At 35.0% G+C, this 19,802-nt stretch overlaps 2 protein-coding genes across 2 annotated transcripts; both read right to left on the bottom strand.

Annotated features, from left to right (window-relative positions):
• Positions 1 to 962: 962 nt before the first annotated feature.
• On the bottom strand, positions 963 to 6,902 carry LOC128548779 (gastrula zinc finger protein XlCGF7.1-like). Its single transcript, XM_053524232.1, has 3 exons — positions 6,870 to 6,902; positions 1,781 to 1,973; positions 963 to 1,117 (listed from the first exon to the last, which is right to left on the bottom strand). The coding sequence occupies exons 1-3, from the start codon at positions 6,900 to 6,902 to the stop codon at positions 963 to 965; spliced, it is 381 nt and encodes a 126-aa protein (XP_053380207.1).
• A 3,453-nt stretch (positions 6,903 to 10,355) lies between these two features.
• On the bottom strand, positions 10,356 to 19,589 carry LOC123554035 (insoluble matrix shell protein 5-like). Its single transcript, XM_045343886.2, has 5 exons — positions 19,433 to 19,589; positions 17,591 to 17,660; positions 15,262 to 15,407; positions 13,077 to 13,244; positions 10,356 to 10,793 (listed from the first exon to the last, which is right to left on the bottom strand). The coding sequence occupies exons 2-5, from the start codon at positions 17,644 to 17,646 to the stop codon at positions 10,735 to 10,737; spliced, it is 429 nt and encodes a 142-aa protein (XP_045199821.1). The 5' UTR covers positions 17,647 to 17,660; positions 19,433 to 19,589; the 3' UTR covers positions 10,356 to 10,734.
• Between the last annotated feature and the right edge of the window lie 213 nt (positions 19,590 to 19,802).

Genomic DNA, 19,802 nt, shown 5'->3' on the forward strand with positions numbered 1-19,802 from the left:
CAGTAGCAAAATACTAAAACAGACCAGATAATACGGTAGAAATTTGCTTGTATTTTCAAAAAAATCACATTGTAAAGTTATTTCTTGGTCGTTGACTTTTAGTTTTTCAGATTGTTTTCTTTTCTGTTTGGCTGAAAAGTACTTGTTATTCTTTTCATAGAAACGTATTGCTTTTGCTCTGACAAACACTCTATCAATTTGGATTTTGACCAAAATACATGTATTTCCTTAGAGCTGTGTTGGTTAAGACATAAATTATGTTGATTTCAAACATTTTACAGATAATGGTCGTTTGATGCATTTCAGCTGTCGTAAACTGCGCATAATTTTATTCAAATCAACCTTTAATTTGGACACATATTTTAGAATGTGATTTTTGAATATTGAATGTAAATGCCAATTAATAACAATACAGATAATTTGTTTTTGAGACATTTTAGCAGTCGTAAACTGATTATATGGGGCCTCCGTGGCCGAGTGGTTAAGGTCGTTGACTTCAAATCACTTGCTCCTCATCGATGTGGGTTCGAGTCTCACTCAGGTTCGAGCCTCACTCGAGGCGTTGAATTCTTTATGTGAGGAAGCTATCCAGCTGGCTTACGGAAGATCGGTGGTTCTACCCAGGTGCCCGCTCGTGATGAAATAATGTACGGTGGGGCACCTGGGGGTCTTCCTCCGCCATTAAAAGCTGGAAAGTCACCATATGACCTATCATGTGTCAGTGCGATGATAAAAAATTTTCCCAAAAAAATAAAATAGGCTAGAGGATTCTGGTGGGAAATATGAGTGTGACACCTGCGGGTCAAAGTACAAGAAGAAATCGGACCTAACGGAGCATCAGAACCCATCAGAATCCTCTAGCCTTGAGTGATCTTGCATGTCTTTTTGAGTTTTAAATGCCTTGCCTGAAAAGGTTAAAGTAGATACGTAAGTATCTTTTGCGCTAGCATTACTAATATCATTCAATCAAGGCTAGAGGATTCTGATGGGTTCTGATGCTCCGTTAGGTCCGATTTCTTCTTGTACTTTGACCCGCAGGTGTCACACTCATATTTCCCACCAGAATCCTCTAGCCTTGAGTGATCTTGCATGTCTTTTTGCGTTTTAAATGTCTTGCCTGAAAAGGTTAAAGTAGATAATGTAAGTATCTTTTGCGCTAGCATTACTAATATCATTACACTAAGTCTTAAATCAAACTACGGGAACAGGTGTGGTGTGATTATTATTGCATCATTTTAACAGTCCGACTTGGGGACCATTGAAAATACATTTTTAGCATCTTATCATCACTTCAAATGCGTCTAAATAATGATAAGTCTTCACAGAAACTGGAATTAATGATAATGTCCAAACACTTTTTAAAAATAATTTTGTTGTTAGGAATTGAGATATGCCATTCCGTTAACTAACTGTATAAGCATATAGATCTAGCATAGTGAAGAAGCAAAATTTGAGTATGTTGAAACTTATGTGATTTTAACTTGTCATACTTGAAAGATTTTGAAGGAATATTTTATTTCTTTTCATTCATATGATAAGTACACTAGATGTGTATATAAAATAAATAATCAAAACTGTAGGTGAAAATAGTGAGATTTTATTTTGAAAGCTAACGAGACCGGGTTTCGGTCACGAGACGTAATGAATTGTGACTGACCTATGTTTATACGTCTATGACCTATGTTTATAAAGATGATCAGTCATAATATTTCGGATGCTATTAAATCAGTAATGAACTAATAGAATTTACAAAAGAAATCGCCATTGCTTACTAACATACCACATTTGGTGCATACATATAGTTTGTCATTGCTGTGCCTGGCTATGTGCGTCTCGAAGTCTTTTCTGGAGAAGGCAAGCATACCACATTGAAGACATTTATGCTTGCCAACGCCCGCATGCCTCTTCTCGTGCTTAATTAAACCAGACTTGCTTTTATATTCTTTAGTGCATAGAGCACAGACGAACATTTTCTGAAATATACAATTAATATTTATTAAAATAATATCAGCATAACTAGAAAAAAAGAAAAGGAGGAAGTTCAGGTTAATTTACATCCTGGTGGATCATTTTTTTATCACCCGTTTACATGGTGGATCTTTTCATCAGCCGTTTACATGATGGATCTTTTCATCAGCCGTTTACATGATGGATCTTTTTAAATTTTCTCTCAAAACATCCTAAATACATAACCATTGGACAAACTTGAACGTTGATGATAGTGTATGGGCATTTTGGAAGACCCGACAACAATTGTTCGAGCTCGTGCACGGTTGTATAAGCGGCTATTAAGCCAGACATGCAAATCTATGGGTCCGTCTACGCAGTGGATCTTTGAGAATTTTTTTTTAAACATCGTAATCTATAAAACTACAAGGACTGTTAGAAAAGTATATACACCGGGGACACTATAGGACATATAGTTCTTCGATGCACCGAAAGAGATTTTGCAAAAAGTCAGTGTTGATAAATAAAGATCAAATTTTACTTTCCGAGCGACGGGTTTGTTTACCTTTGGTGTCCGCGGACGATCGTTTTAGCAGGTGCGCGATGACGTAGTATCCTCCTATTGTATAAAATACTTTTCAAATTCCTACTTAAATGTTATAAGGTCAAATAATCGATTTTCAATTGACTTAATATCGTCAAAGAGATTTTCGGTCGAACAAAGTAAATTCAGCACTGACAATGGTTAAACTTTACACAGATACGACTGATGTGATCTATAATCCTATCAATACTGAAAAAATTGTGCATGTTTAGGAAGCATATTTCTATAAACAAATGCGTATATGGGTTTTGCGTTTCAAAAGCACTATTAATTTTGAATGTCTTTTATATGTCTTTTATAAGCCTTTATCAAACAAACCCAAATGTTGCCGAGTTTCATCTTTGCCCTGTACCAATTCTAGCACTTGGCTTTTTTCAGCGAGTTCTTTCCTTTTTCTAGATTGAAAGTGTATAGTGCTGAAGTAAGAAAATAGTGTCAAGCAAAGATTACAGCTTACTGTTTGTCGCATGTAATTTGTTTAAGTGCAGACATGAGGCTTATTCAAGTGGCCGCGCTTGCTTGATGTGAATATCTTTCTTCATCCCGATTCTCTAGACATGAAAGCGCATGTCTCACTTTATTTGACTCAACAGAGCTATCAGACAATTTTTGTGACGGACAGTTATAACAGATTTTGTAGCAGTCACTTTGCCTTTTATGGCAAATCTAGCTGTTCCTTACTAAATGCCGGTTTTGCGATATAACTTTCCCTGTAATCTGTATGTCAAAACCAAAAATGTTTTATATAGAACTAAACAGTGATTTTTTTTTTCAAATACTGCATGAAACAGTCGGAAACTTGCGCTCAGAATTGGTACACACCGATAATGAAAATATGCAAATTCTAATGTAAATGATTAATAGACAAGGATGTTTAGAAGATAACGAACATTTATCATGTTTTATTTGCAAAAGACCTAAACATCTTGTGGTCAGATTTACAAGTTGTAGATTTTCACAACATCATGAAACTATTTCTGCTTAATTTAAGTCTGTATGTAAGTATCCTATCATCAGTTCTAATCTTGCGTTTCCGTTCTCCGACTGTAATGACGATAACAAAAATTCTAGCATGACAGTCACTTTACTGGCGCAAGAAGTTACGTCAATCAGACCTGTTTCCCAAGAAAACACCACAAAAATAAAATTGAATACATGTAAATAATAATATAACATATAATCTTTCCCGAAAACAGGTACATACCTAATTGCAGTGACAACAATTAAGTGTACAATTAATGCATGCTTGCAGTCTATTCTTTATAAAGCGTTCAAGTTTAAAATATTTTTAAAGAGCTTTTATCTTTATCACAGTTGAGGATAAGTCGTTTATTTTTTACTAGAAAATGTTGAGTATTCCATCCTCAGCCAAACTGACCTACAAAAACTGACAACAGTCCCAAAGTATAAAAATAAACCATGACCGACCAAAAGATGGAACACTCAGCAGTCACCGGCCAAACAAATAGAATGCGAGTCATTTACATGCTAACAGTATCATTTTGCACAATATCGACAATTTCAACAATGTGTCTTTACAGTTGCTGTTCATTACGTCCTCAGTCATATCATTATTACATGAACTACAACTATTGGCATACAAATCATTATTTAAGTGATTACTAAATGTACATATCCAATGATCTAAAACTTTCCCACCAATGCATGCACACCAGCTTTTTCGTACTAGTTCTCTAATGATATTACTGTAGAGGTGCAAAGATTCATGGCTCACCAGGTAATAATCCACAACAGAACATCCCTGGGGCCATATGCAGGTAAAGCCATTTTTAAGCAGTTTCTACAATTTAAAATTACACAAGTTACATAAATTCTAACACTTTTAAGATTTTCTTGTATATAAACAAAAAAAGATTTTACTGTGTATTGTCTTGTCGATTAAGAACACATTTCGCAAAATATGACCTATTTTTGGCTATTTAGGTTTGCTCCCTTGTATTTAAAACTTTATTTTATTCCTTCCTAGTGTAATACACATGTTAGAATGGAAATAGATTTTAGTTTTGCGTGCTTTGTTGGCAAATAAAACACTTTTTTCCGTTCAGATGCCTCGTAATAAATCACTCAGGCCTACGGTTTTCGTGATTACATGACTATGCATCTGAACTCAAAACCCTGTTTGATTTGCCAGCAAAGCACGCAAAACGAAACTCTATTTCCCAAACACTACTTAGTAACTAGAATGTGTCTGTAGGACACAGGGTGTGCCCCCACTTTACATTTGTCAAAAAGAAGGGGCAATAATTCAAATGTTTGCAGATCAACAAAAATTTCATATAAGGGATTCATTATTCTAGGCCATAAGTGTTGAGCCATGAGCATCACAAACTAAAAATCCACTATTTTGGTTTTTTCAAGGGTCGTAACTCTGAAGTGCTAAAATCTCACGAAGAATGCAAAATTACATCATGATAAAGACTCATGCAAGGTTTCATAACTTTACATCAAATAATATTTGAGCTAGGTAAGTCTTTAAGTGAAATGTGCTTTTTTGACTATTTCATGGACCATAACTTTAGAAATAGGGGATGAAGCCAGACGAAAAATTGGAATGCGCAAGTTTATATCATGATTAAGACTCATCAAGTTTTCATCAATTGATATAAAATACTTTTTGAGCTGTGAAAATGTGCATTTTTGACTATTTCAGTTGCCATAACTCTGTAAATAGGCGGCGGGGTCAGACAAAACATAGAAGGTGCGTAAGTTCATATCATGATAAAACTCATGCAAGATTTCATCAATTTATAAGAAGTACTCTTTGAGCTAGGCGCGTCGAAAGGTGAAAATGTGCATTTTTGACTATTTCAGGGGTCATAATTCTTGAAATAGGGTGCGGAGCCAGGCGAAAAATAAGATGTGCGAAAGTTCTTATCATGATTAAGACTCATGCAAGCATTCATCACTTTATGTCAAATACTTTTTAGCTTGACACTTCACAAGGCGAAAATGTGCATTTTGACTATTTCAGGGGCCATAACTCTGGAAATAGGGGGCGGAGCCAGACGAAAAATAGGAGGTTCGCAAGTTCATATCATGATAATTATAGGTTATCCACTTTGTATCAAGAAATATGCACGATTTCTGCAGCGGAAATATTGCGCGAATATTCGTCCGCTTAAGAACGAGTGCATATTTACCGATGCAAATATAATATTAACCTTTTAATCAAATACGCATGTACACGTATAAATGTAATGTAACTATTGTAAATTTGTTCAATAGCCTGAATAAGATTGACAATACTGAACTAAATAAAAGAATTAATGCAACGACACATAAAATTACGTCACGCACCAGATATGAAAAAATTACGTCACGCACCCGATATGAAAGTCAGTCGTCAGTGTATGGAAAAATATTGACGTTTCCGGTTACCATAGTAACTCAACGGAGAATAGAAATGAGTATGTAATAAAAACTCATACACAAAGGATTTCATTTTAGCTTAGATATTTGGTTATATAAATATTTGGTTATATAACCTTCAGTTTCCTTCTTTTCCAAGATGTTATTCTTGATGACATTTGACGTTTTCGATCCGCCATAAAATTAAAGTCACTAAATTTTATACCAGCCAGATACAAGGCCACTTTGATATTCCAGGAATTAGTGATGGAGATAACTGTAGTTGTATCTGGTTTTATTAACCTTGATTCCGATCATGTGAATTTAGATGCTATCCAAACCGTTACATACACTAACTTCAAACCGTTGACTGGTATCCAGACCGTTACACACTTGATGCTTGTGGTTAAATTCAGGTTGTACTTCGTCGCAAAAATACTAAATTTTCAGTTGAGAGACCAATAAGTACATAAGCAGAAATGCTTCTTGTTTCTTCTTAACCATTTTTACTGATGATATAATTGCAAGAATTTTTATAACATCATTTGAAAGTTTCGTTTTTCTTTTCTTGACTGCCATAATCTGCACGTTTTATCACTTAAAAGATGTAAACCAGAATGCTTCAAATTGATCATTTTATAACCCATAGTTTGGAGCTTAGAATGAAAGGTTCACATGTAAAAATATTATGCTGAATGGTAAAAATCAGCAAAACACGCGATGTTTTTTGTCTTTTGTTACAAGGGAGAGGCCATATTGGACAGATCCAGGCTCTAATATGTGTTGGTGCAATTAAACCCTAACAAGGTAAAATCTTATTGATAGGCGTACTTTGGACATACTTTGAACATGTAAAATAAGTATTATTTGCGTTTATTAATTTCTTGCTTTTTTAATTTTTAAATTGTGCTTGATAATACACATACTATTTTCTTTGTTTTTAGCTTACCTTACCACAAAATGCTGAAGCTGAGCATTTCATTTCGCCGTTATCTGCCGCTTGTTTCCTAAACTACTCAGTCGTACCGCCCGCTTAACTCAGTAGGTAGAGCGTTGGTCTACGGATCGCGGGGGTTGTGAGTTCGACCCTCGGGCGGGGCGTATGTTCTCCGTGACTTTTTGATAAACGACATTGTGTCTGAAATCATTAGTCCTTCACCTCTTATTCATGTGGGGAAGTTGGCAGTTACTTGCGGAGAACAGTTTTGTACTGGTACAGAATCCAGGAACACTGGTTAGGTTAGCTGCCCGTCGTTATATGACTGAAATACTGTTGAAAAACGGCGATAAACCCAAAACATATATATATATATATATATATATAAACTACTCAGTCAATTTGAACAAATGTTCTTTGGTTGGTCCTCTTTTCAAGTTGTTCAAAGAAATTCATTCCGTGTTGAACGCTGGTAGTGGCAACGGAAATGAAAATCTTGTCATTAACCATTGTCCGTATTTCAAAATAATTTCACAGAAATGATTTTAGTCGACCCTCTACAAGACTGCTCAAGTTATTCCAATCTGTCAAAACTTCGTGGCCGCTATAGGATAATGTCATTTTCCAACATGTTATTATTTTTCACTACCAAGATTGCTGAAATTATGCCGATTACCCAAAAATATGGACGCCAAAACCTGTGATCAACTTACATGCATACGTCAGACATAGGCTATCCTTAAGAAATGGAAAAGTGGTCTTTGATTATAGATGGTCTATCTCCACAAGTAAATTTGCACTGTATCAAGTGAATAACTAGGAAGAGAGAATAGTAGTTTTTAAAAGAAGGCCTTTGGTCGGAGATTGTCCTTGGCACAAGTTTTACTGCATAGTGAAAAACATTAAAGGGCAAGGAATGCCTGAAATAAGTTAATTTCATATGGAAGCCATCCTCAAGCCTTTCACAACGCTGAAAGAATTTTTAAAATCGGACCACTATCTAAAAAGATATGTTAGTTTGAAATTTAAGAAAGTGGCTGGTCATGGAGGCAGAGTGTAAGATGTAAAACATGGTAATTTCTTTCATTATAGATGGAAAAGTAGAAAAAATATTTGACATAAATAAGTAAATTCAGTCTAAATATGTAGCTGGAAATTTAATAAATCCGTCATTTTGTTTTTTTGTTGCCATGGAAACAAAATGGCCGCTATCTTTATCAAATATTTAAATGCTCACAACTTACTCATTTTTAAGCCAATTTTAAAAATTCTTTCACTTCTTTAAATGATTTATGAAATCCTAGCAGATGGAATTAACATAAGAACAACATTGCCTTTTTCCTTTAACAACTCCTCTAGTCAGAAACTACTGGCCCGAATTTAAAATTATTTTACATAAATGTTTCTTTTAGGACTTTTTATTAAGTTTTGATTCCTAAGATTATTTCTTTTAGTAATAGATATTGCCCCCAGAGCACCATTATATCCATAACTGCTCATTCACTTGCGAAATGATATCCTCTGAAATTGTTCATTTGACCTTGGCAAGAGAGGCAATGGTCCCTTCTCAATACATTTATATTCAAACATCTTCGTGTCAGGAATTGCTTGTGCGACTTGTGCAAAAAGAGTGTTAAAATTTTATTCTGATTCATAAAATGCTAAAAAATACAATACATATTCAAACACCACATTCTGTTCAGTACGAAAGACCGGTGGTGACATTTCAATTTCAAGAATTCACGATTTCTGAGTATGAATTCGTGAAGTAGAAATCATAAAGTATTTAAATGAAATCGAGAATTCTTGAAGTAGTATTTGTGAAATCATGAAATCGTGAATAATTGAATTTTTGAATTTTTGGCATGAAATACGGAAATCGTGAATTCATGAAGTTTTGAAATATTGAATAATTGAAATCTTAAATTAGTAAAATTCTGAAATATTGAAATCTTGAATAACTGAAATCGAGAATTTTTTTAAATTGTGAATTACTTAAATCTTGAATTATTGAATAATTGAAATATTGAATTTTCGACATGAAATATGGAATTCGTGAATTCATGAAGTTGTGAAATATTGAATAATTGAAATCTTGAACTTGTGAAATTCTGAATTATTGAAATCTTGAATAATTGAAATCAAGAACTTTTTGAAATTGTGAATTACTGAATATTGAATGATTGAATAATTGAAATATTGAATTATTGAATAAATGAAATGTTGAATTTGTGAAATTCTGAATTATTGAAATCTTGAATAATTGAAATCAGGACTTTTCACAAGTTCAATAATTTACGATTTCCCAAATTCACGATTCTCAAATTTCACGAAAAAATCGTGAATTCTTGAAAAAGTGAATTCAAGAATTCTTGAAGTTCAATAATTCACAAATTCACGATTTCTAAATTTCGCTCAGAAATCATGAATTCTTGGAATTCAATAATTCACGTTTTTCCAAGTTTCATGCAGAAGTCGTGAATTCTTGATTTCATGAATTCGCGACTTCTTGAATTCCTGAAGTTCGAAATTCGCGATTTCCAAGTTCAATATTTCAATTTTACAATAATTCAATACTTCAATAATTCACAATTCAGAATTTCAAGAATTCTCGATTTCCATTATTCAAGATATTAATAATTCAGAATTTCACAAATTCAACATTTCAATTATTCAATAATTCAATATTTCAATTATTCAAAAATTCACAACTTCATAAATTCACAATTTCCATATTTCATGTCAAAAATTCAATTTCACTTATTCATTAATTCAATATTCAGTAATTCACAATTTCAAAAAGTTCTTGATTTCAATTATTCAAGATTTCAATAATTCAGAATTTCACAAGTTCAAAATTTCAATTATTCAATATTTCACAACTTCATGAATTCACGATTTCCATATTCCATGTCGAAAATTCAATATTTCTATTATTCAATAATTCAAGATTTCAGTAATTCACAATTTCAAAAAAATCTCGATTTCAATTATTCAAGATTTTAATATTTCAGCATTTCACTAATTCAAGATTTCAATTATTCAATATTTCACAACTTCATGAATTCACGATTTCCGTATTTCATGTCAAAAATTTAAGAATTCAATTATTCACGACTTCATGATTTCACAAATACCAATTCTCGATTTCATTTAAATACTTCATGATTTCTACTTCACGAATTCATACTCAGAAATCGTGAATTCTTGAAATTGAAATGTCAACACCGATTCAGCTAACTAATTGCACAGAAATGTTCCCTTGATGTCCGCCTTCTGATATTGTTAAGGCAATTTTAAATTGACATTGTGGCTTTGAGCGGGGTTAGTTTTTTCGCTGGTTTTATTGAATTCTTCTAAATCTGCAAGCAAGTTTCAAGTAATTTGGATGAAATACTCTTTTGCATGACTCTCACTTGTGAAACGCAGATGAGTTATCTAGTGTAATGATGACCCTCTGTACATATGCATATTTACTGTCGATTAACTAAGACAAGAAAGTGGTAAGTTTTATTGGACAACTTCTTATATGTTTTCGCGGTAAATTACTTATTAAAAAGACATAAATGCAAAGATTAGACTGATAACTTGACTTCTTTCTTCATTTTCATCAACAGGGTCAAACTCGCATAACATACTAAGTTGATTTATTTCGCAATGACGCTGAGAGCATAACATTTGCCAAGCGTTCAAAATGTCGTGAACTCATTACCCAACGTGTTTTTTTTTATAATTCCTTTGCATAAAAATGTGTTGCATTGAATCAAAACAACATGATTATGAGCATGTCTCTATTATTCTCTTTTACTAATCTAAAGAAAAACTTTTAATATCAATTTTGTCGAACAGGAACAGTAGCAACATTTCTAATGGTAAATCACGTCGACAGGCTGAACCAAACACTGACGAACTCTGCCTCAGAAATCTTCCCATCAACTGGAAAAATAAACATCTGTTTAATAGGAAATAAATATAATCAAGAGTGGACGCATGGATCCAATGGTAGCATGGTCTGACATCGAAACCAGGGCATGTGAGATTGAGTCCTTTCTTCTCCAATTAAATTTTCTAACATTCGGATAAGAGTGTTGTTTACACTTGACATGCGAAAGAACCAGGGAGAGAAGCTTCCATATTTGGAGCGTCCTCTTTATTTTGAAACATCTTTAAGCTGAAATTACTATTTTAGTCTTCTAGAAGAAATGACCTTTGTATGCCGATGACGATTACAAATAGCTTAATATACACAGAAATGTCGCATCAGCATCTGACACAAATAACGACGTATTAATCGTAGCTGAGTAATGACCATAGCACAACACACAAACAAAGGCTGTCACTAATGGTGACAAATGCCCCCGCAGCGCCCTGACCTTTGACCTGGTGACCCCAAAGTCAATAGGGATCGTGGTTCGCGAGTAAAGTGCCTTCATGCAAAAAGTTAACGTTGTAACGAACTAACGAACGGACGGACAGTTGAAAACTAATATGCCTCCCTTCGGGGGCATAAAAAGAAATACCTAAGAAATAAAATACGCCCCATAGCGGGATAAGCGATAACAAGGACTTCCCTAAACATGGTACGTGCACTTTCAATTACGGTCCACTACTCATAACGAGCATGACGCTACACGATTCTTCCCTTAATAATGCGTGTACTTACTTAGTCGCGATCAAAATAATAAAATCGCCCCTATACCGTCATGATGCTACTGGAGTATTTCCTTGATAGTACGTGTACTTAAAGTCGCGATCAAAATAATAAAATACGCCTTCATAGCCGGCATGACGCTACTGGAGTCTTCCCTCGATAGTGTGTGTACTTACAGTCGCGTTCAAAATAATAAAATACGCCTCTAAAGCTGGCATGATGTTACTCGAGTCTCCCCTGGATAGTTCGTGTACTTACAGTCAATATCAACTAATAAAATACGCCTCTATAGCGGAAATGACGCTACTCGAGTCTTCCCTTGATAGTACATGTATTTACAATCACGATCAAAATAATAAAATACACCTCTTTAGAGGGAATGACGCTACTGTAGTCTTCCCATGATAGTACGTGTACTTATAGTCGCGATCAAAATAATAAAATATACCTCTATAGCGAGCATGACGCTACTCGAATCTTCCCTTGATAGTACATGTATTTACAATCACGATCAAAATAATAAAATACACCTCTATAGCGGGAATGAGACTACTCAAGTCTTCTCTTGATAGTGCGTGTACTTCTCTATAACGGGCATGACGCTACTCCGAGTCTTCCCTTGATAGCGCGTGTACTTACAGCCGCGATCAAAATAATAAAATACGCCTCTATAGCCGGCAAGAGGCTACTGCAGTCTTTACTTGATAGTGCGTGCACTTACAATCGCGATCAAAATAATAAAGTACGCCTCTATAGCGGGAATGACGCTACTGTAGTCTTCCCATGATAGTACGTGTACTTACAGTCGCGGTCAAAATAATAAAATACGCCTCTATAGCGAGCATGATGCTACTCGAGTCTTTCCTTGATAGTGCGTGTACTTTAAGTCGCAATCAAAATAATAAAATACGCCTTCATAGCCGGCATGACGCTATTGGAGTCTTCCTTGATAGTGTGTGTACTAACAGTCGCGATCAAAATAATAAAATACGCCTCTATAGCCGGCATGACGCTACTCGAGTCTTCCCTTGATAGTGCTTGTACTTACAGTCGCGATCAAACATCTATAGCCGGAATGACTCTATTAAAGTCTTCCCTGGATAGTACGTGTACTTACAGTCGCGATCAAAATAATAAAGTACGCCTCTATAGCGGGAGTCTTTCCTCGACAGTACTTGTACTTGCAATCGCGATAAATAATAAAATCTACAAAAAGATCCTTTGGAAGCAAAAAATTCAACCAAGCAGAATAATTGCAGACTCGGTTTGATTGAGTCTGTTCATTAGAGGCAATGAAATGTGCAACACCTCTCACGCTCCCTAGCATCGGCTTAAGTGAAACACTATTACACATCTATTGAATGGACTCCATGATAAAATACGCCTCTATAGCGGGTACTACGTGTAGATCTGCTTACGCCGCGATCAAAATAATACAATAAGCCTTCATAGCGTGTATGGACGCTACTGGAGTTACTTTCCTTGATGCGTGTACTTACAGTCGCGATCAAGATAATAAAATACGCTCACATAGCGGGAATAATGCCATTGATGATACGTGTACTTACAATCACGATCAAAGTAATAAAATAGTCTGGTGTAATCCGGATCACGTGATATACGGCCATCCCTATTTGTGTCTGCATGGTGAAACAGTTTGATTGCGTGGTCGAGATCTCCGAGCCTCAAAATTGACCAGTGAGCTATGAACTCTGTTTCATCAATGGCACCGTCACCTACAAATGCAAGAATTATTCGTAGAGGGGATTCTTTATGCTTGAAATAATGTATATATTTTCTTTTAACAGACAAACAATATGATAACCTTACGTCATACTTTGCAAAGTAAGAACGTAGAAGTGGGGGTTAGGTCTACTTGAATTTCTACAATGTTTAAAGAGCATGAGAATTACAAAGCTAACTCCATTTTTATTCGACGTTTCGACAATTTATTTTGTCTTCAACAGGAAGCCAACATATATAATATGAAATAAACAACGTCATGAATATACGAGTCATAAAATCACACATCACAGATCTGTTTTGCGAGGCGGTATATCAGATTTAGCTCATGGAATAGGGGCTAAAAAATCAGACTCGTGTGCTCTTGTATAAATTATATAAACGTTTAACATCTCGCAAAAGTTGCAGACAGACAGAGAGACTCATGTCATCACATCGAAAATGTTTGGGGATTTTTTTTTTGTTGTTTTTTTATTCATCGTGAAATAGTGTTTTTTATTTCTTTGTTTGCTCTTGTAAAGGTCAATGTCATCGTGGCCTTTAGTACCAAAAATATTATAACACTGCACAGCTTGGGTCTAGGTCTCTCAAACTTAATAGGAAGGTTCTTCAAGTGAGTCTGGCCTTTACCATGACCTGACCTATTTTCTGTATTTGCAGATACAGCAATGGAATTGGACCATTTGTAGGCCTACTCTTTTTTGCATGGTTAGAAACAAATTATAAACATTTCCTTGACCCGACCTGGTTTGAACCCTGGACCTTGAGTTCTGTAAGGGGACACTCTATCCCATGTCGCCATAAAAGTAGCTAATAGGCAAGTGAGTAGGAGTGCCGTATTATACCTCTACCTCACATGGCCCTCTTGTTATCTACAGTATCTTGAAATCAGAGCAAAACTTATTTTGCCTTACAAACATATCTATTGCAGTCATTAATATGTCTTCATACTTTGTATCCTGTATATCCTGGACTTTACTTTTTGTGCCCCAACCAATCGGTATCAAATTTGTTCTTATCCTTGCGTCCAATCCTAGGATTCCACACACTGATGACCAATGTTTAAAACAGACATTGCAACCAAAGTTTTACAAGATGATCATTATATATATCATATAGATGTGCCCTAGAATGAACTATGCTAAGCTTTAACTTGTCATATTATTGTTCGTGAAATAGTAGACTGTTATAAAACGCAAACGCCCGTTGGACAGAAGCATGTAGGTGTGACCAATCCGTTGACTCCTTGGATATCTTCTGCTTCCAGTACGACTACACGTGGGAGTCGTGGGGAGGGCAAAATAACGGAAATTAATATGGAGCCGTAGCTTCAAGCCAAAAAACTGTATTTATATGATAAAAATATAGAAATAACTATGATGATATATGTTTTTCCCATTGAGCTGTAAACAGGAAAAGTATCGGCACTGTTTTTGGTAGCTACCAGTGGGGAACTCTTGTTTATGAAAAATCTTTATAATCTTCGATAAAAAAGGTAATTTTCCATGCAATAAAACAGTTAAAGGACAGGCACTCGTGCATTACCGCAAATATCATGGCGTTGGGTGAAATCTCGGGTTTTCCTACAAAGATATTTAATCTCAGTCAACGCCCTTGATTGCTCACAACGCCGCATGATATTTGCGATTATGCACTCGCATCGGTCCTTTCAACTATTTCATATTTTGATAAATTTTACTCGTTAAAATGAAATACTGTACAGATGAAAAATTATTATGACACTTTTTGAAACAGGGAAATATAATTTATCATTATGTTTCAGTAATTTTTTTTGGTTGGATTTAACGTCGCACCGACACATGATAGGTCATATGGCGACTTTCCAGCTTTTTTAATGGTGGAGGAAGACCCCAGGCGCCCCCTCATTATGTCATCACGAGCGGGCACCTGGGTAGAACCACCGACCTTCCGTAATCCAGTAAAGCACTAAAACATAGAATCAGTTCTAAATTGATACAGTTTTTATGTAAAAGGACTGTATAAACACACCATTTATGTCAAACTTCAGGAAGATGTCCGACATTTCATCTGCGGTCAGGAATCCATCAGGAGTTCTATTGCCTTCTGCAACCATGAAAATCGCTCTTGCTATAGGGTCATCAGGTATGGTTGGCCGTCCCGGGTGACACTGAGCTCTGTATAGTATAATAGATATGTTGTTATGATATTATTATGAAATTTAAGAAATAGTAAAAATGTTGTAATTTCTGAACCCGCATGAGTTACCAATAGTTAGAAAAATTTTAGAGAAAAGTGCCAAAACACCAGAAGTTACGATAATTATTAGCTTGCATTTTTCTGATGAATTTGTGCGTATATGTGTGTGCACTTATTAGTATCCGACAACTGTCCCTTGCTCCCTTAATTAGCGGGCTCTATTGTATACTTTAGTGCATCGTTTTAGCCCGGTACAAGTGTTTTGGATAATTATAGTCGCCACCGGTAACTCATATGAGCGACTCATCCAGAAGACTGTTAGTAATCTTAGTGGAAGGATAGTGCAAGATTCAAAAGACGCTCCAATTCCAGAAGCTTCTCTGTAAAGAACATAAAGGACTCTTATCCCAATGTTAGTAATTTTAGTTGGAGGAGCGGGGACTCGAACTCACGACCACTGGTTTCGTAGTCAACCAGTGTTACCACAGACCACTGCGTCCACTCTTAATAGTTCACAAACAATTTATTATACAAAATATATATATGATCAATCAAAGATATCAGGAGGGATGGCTGAGGAAGTAGGTGAAAGAAGTATGCCTATCTTGTTTCTTTATTGACATTCACCTCAATGTGCGCACTAAAAACAAACGCGACACAAAAGACGCAATTTTTAATTTTTTGTCAGTATCTAGAAGAAAGTCATTATGATTAGCTGACTGGATTTAAAGCCCTGCTTCGCGGCTATTCAAATTCTACTGTGTATGCAACCCATGATTGCAATAGGTAACAGTTAAAGAGGCACCACAAAATAACTGTATTTTTTTGTATTTCCATGATGGTAATTATACATGTTTTGCATGAAGAAAATGACAAAAAATCAAGTATCTAGTTACAAATTGACAGTGACGTATTAGGCCATGACAATGTGTGTAATGTTATAACATTTTATTGAATTACTGTAGCAATATGTACAGAAATCAGTGTATTTAGTTAAATTTCAATCACATTTTCTTTCTACAGTGTAAGATAGTTATTCATCTATATTTTTTACTCTATACTGAAAAGAGATTGACTAAATTAACTTACAGATGAAGTTGTCAAAACACATTTATTCAGGAAAGGCCTAAATTATCCACCTGAAAACTTGTAGTATAGCTGTATATTTCCTGTATTTTAAGAATGATTTTCATGAAGTTTTTGTGGGTGAAAAAAGGAAGTCCCTAGGTCGTATTGGGTCTTTAACGGCCACACTTTAGCACGCAAAGCCACAGGTATTTTATAAGAATTTTATATAAAATAGACTCTATTTTCACAGGCGTCACTGTTCATAGTCAGGATTTTCATGCTTTTTCAGTGACAATTTAAGGTTAAAAGGAAGGACTGGAGCAGGTCTTTAATTACGTAAACAGAGGATCAGTTGTCTGTATGTGAATTAAAGCAGCATGCCTCCAGATTTGGCTATAAATAATCTTTCTTTCAAATTGAAGTTTGGTCATATTATGAACATTAGAATATGAATTTTTGTTTCTAAAATATTTTAAAAGTTCCAAATCAAGAAAAAAGATGACCGCGTCGGGAATCGAACCCCGAACCGCCGCGGCAATAAAGACATTTTACCGTCGTCGTAACCAATACAGCTGATGTAGTGAATAATGACTTTAAAATATAGATATTTATAATCAAGACAGTTTACCTGGAGTACAAGCGTGACAAACGCTTTTCGATTTTCATCGTAAAAAGTAGTAAAAACAGCAAATTCTCATGTGTTTCCGTAACATAAAGTTTGTCAGTAATTAAGTTTTAAAGCCGTCTTAAGAAATATAGCATTTATTTCAAGATATCTAAAAAAAATATTATATTTTTGTTGTCGAACGATCTGGAGCCATGCCGCTTTAATTTCACGAAGATCATGATGAAATGCACAAAGGCCTGTAAACTTTATAAAACTTCTGTAATTGAATAATGTGTGCATATACGCATATTGATGTCGGTGTAAATGATAGATATATATTTCTTATATGGCCGGAAACAATTAAGAAAAACAGTTCAACATGTAGTTATGATTTAACGAAAATAATTAAAATAACTGGAAAGGTAAGTATTGGAAAAGAACATTCGCCGCGGGTTAGTTATGTAACAAAAAAAGAATTGGACATACCCCAGCCAAACTCCTACGAAGCAAAGTGTAACAGTGCAGATTGTGTTCCACATCATTTCAATGCAGTCGCCTGAATATATTGGAACAAAACAAGACAGTTATTCAGTGAGGCCAGAATAGATTAAGCTTTGGGTTTTCAACCCGTCCGGCAATCTGTCGCCTTTTTCCGCCACATGGAAGACTCATTTCTTTTTACGGATGATTAGAACTAAACCAAGAAGTTCATATTATTCAATCTTTTTACGAAAAAAATACTGCACAAGAAAACCAAATAAATAATTAGTTTACTCTGCTTTGTCAGTATAAATGAAAACGGAAGCTATAACCTCTATGATATATACGACAAGTCAGCCATTAGCTTTTCCGATCTATTATTTTAATCACAGGAATCTTAAATTCTATCCATAAACCAACAAAAGTTTACTTACCCCCACCCCTCTATATAAAAACACACCAGGAATGCAACGCACTCACTACCCACCGCATGAAAACAAGAAAATAATAAAACAGCAGTGCGATCGGGTGGTGTAATTATCTAAAGGCAACAAAAATATACCCGGAACATGGCTTACTTGTCGCTGTCACAATTTTGATCATCAATTTCAACAACATTTCGTTCATTGTCGAACATATCCATCAAAAACAAATTTGAGAATACATTATGGTATGTTGCTTTATATTCACCGTAGAATTGAACTTAAATGAATTTAAGAGGGAATTTTACAAAGAAGTTTTATCTTTTGACTAACTAAATTAAACGGTCATAAGATTATATACATGTATGCTGGAATCAGATTTTCGCCACAAATCAAACATGGAGAATCTCAAAGTCTAACCGATTGAGAAGAAGCGGACCAGAATAAAGTCGGGGCTCAGTCAGGCAGTTTGGTTTGAGGTCCGATATATGTGAGACATTATTGCATCCGGTTCAAACGCCGGTTCATTGTTTGAGCTATATGACCGGTCTATATTCAAAATAAGCTGGTGTTTAGTCTAAAAAGTCTTAAGTCTTAGCTTAGTCAAAATTTTAAAAATAAAGTTTCAAAAATCAACTTCTGATGATGTAATAAAGCACTAACTGAATGGCTTGCCAATCTACAGTCAAAACTATTATCATTCGGACCTTCAGCAATAGCTTTGATTATTGACCGACAAACCATTCAAATACACATTTACATGACTGTATACATTTCTCAGCAAGGAAAGACGACTGGAAACAGCACATAAAAGCTCGATAGTAATTGTAATCAAGCTAAAACAAAAAAGTGAACTGTTACTTTATCATTATTATTATTATCATCATCATTATTATTACATGTATTATTATCACTATTATTTTCATTTTTATTATTATTATTCCAGATTTATATAGCGCTCTTTTCGTTAAAGCTCTTCACATTCAACGGCGGGTACCAAATTCATCCTCTACCAGTACACGCACAGAGCGATCTGACCAGACGAACAGAGAGAACGTTTTAGACACAGACTTGTCTTATTCTTTGTGAATAGACAGTTTAGTTCGTGTAGGACTGATACACGTAATGTCCCCCTTTTCCCGCGAAGAACCAGTACAGCTCTTTGGATGAACGACACACAAGAGTGTCTCCGAAAATTCCGGTTCCTGGAAAAAATTTCAAGACCTCTAGATTGAAAGTCAACCACTAGACGTGTCATCAATCAAGCTAAGGTTGTTGCTTGATATGCTAACATGAGAAAGTACGTATATGTTAGAATGATAAAATTGACTTAGTATAATAACCAGGGAATAGTTATTATATACTGTACTCATACAATTTCGAAAAGACGAATTCTGCTATTATACATGTAAAAAGAATGTCATACCTTAAGTTTTCGTCCTCAGTTTCCGTGAGAATATTCACAGATGTATCGCTACAATTTTAGGAACAGCAGATATTGTCGTCTGCTATCAAACGGAACTAGAATCCCCAAATACGCGATATATCATTACCACTGATAAGGCCAAAAGGTCTTAGATTGATTTATGAAACTTTTGTAAATAAGGCCTAACAAAATAAAACTTTGGTTTCTAAGGCCTATCCCGTTATGTAATGAGATGCTGGCGTTAAACATAGACCAAAAAGTTCATTGTTGTCAGGAAAAATGGCTATTTTAATTAAAATACACCTATAAATTCCATACAAGAATATTTGAGTCACATATATGGTTTGTTTGAAGTTTAAAGAATCAAAAA

This window comes from Mercenaria mercenaria, chromosome 15, assembly GCF_021730395.1.
Source record: "Mercenaria mercenaria strain notata chromosome 15, MADL_Memer_1, whole genome shotgun sequence".
Lineage (NCBI taxonomy): Eukaryota > Metazoa > Mollusca > Bivalvia > Venerida > Veneridae > Mercenaria > Mercenaria mercenaria.

What these genes read in the sequence shown, in the direction of transcription:
- LOC128548779 (XM_053524232.1), bottom strand. Translation starts at nt 6,902, where the DNA reads ATGAAATGCTCAGCTTCAGCATTTTGTGGTAAG. An exon ending in CTTCAGCATTTTGTGGTAAG is followed by an intron (nt 1,974 to 6,869) that starts GTAAGCTAAAAA and finishes TGTATATTTCAG; the next exon opens with AAAATGTTCGTCTGTGCTCT. An exon ending in ATATGTATGCACCAAATGTG is followed by an intron (nt 1,118 to 1,780) that starts GTATGTTAGTAA and finishes TAACCTTTTCAG; the next exon opens with GCAAGACATTTAAAACGCAA.
- LOC123554035 (XM_045343886.2), bottom strand. Translation starts at nt 17,646, where the DNA reads ATGATGTGGAACACAATCTGCACTGTTACACTTTGCTTCGTAGGAGTT. An exon ending in TTCGTAGGAGTTTGGCTGGG is followed by an intron (nt 15,408 to 17,590) that starts GTATGTCCAATT and finishes TATACTATACAG; the next exon opens with AGCTCAGTGTCACCCGGGAC. An exon ending in CCTGAAGTTTGACATAAATG is followed by an intron (nt 13,245 to 15,261) that starts GTGTGTTTATAC and finishes TTGCATTTGTAG; the next exon opens with GTGACGGTGCCATTGATGAA.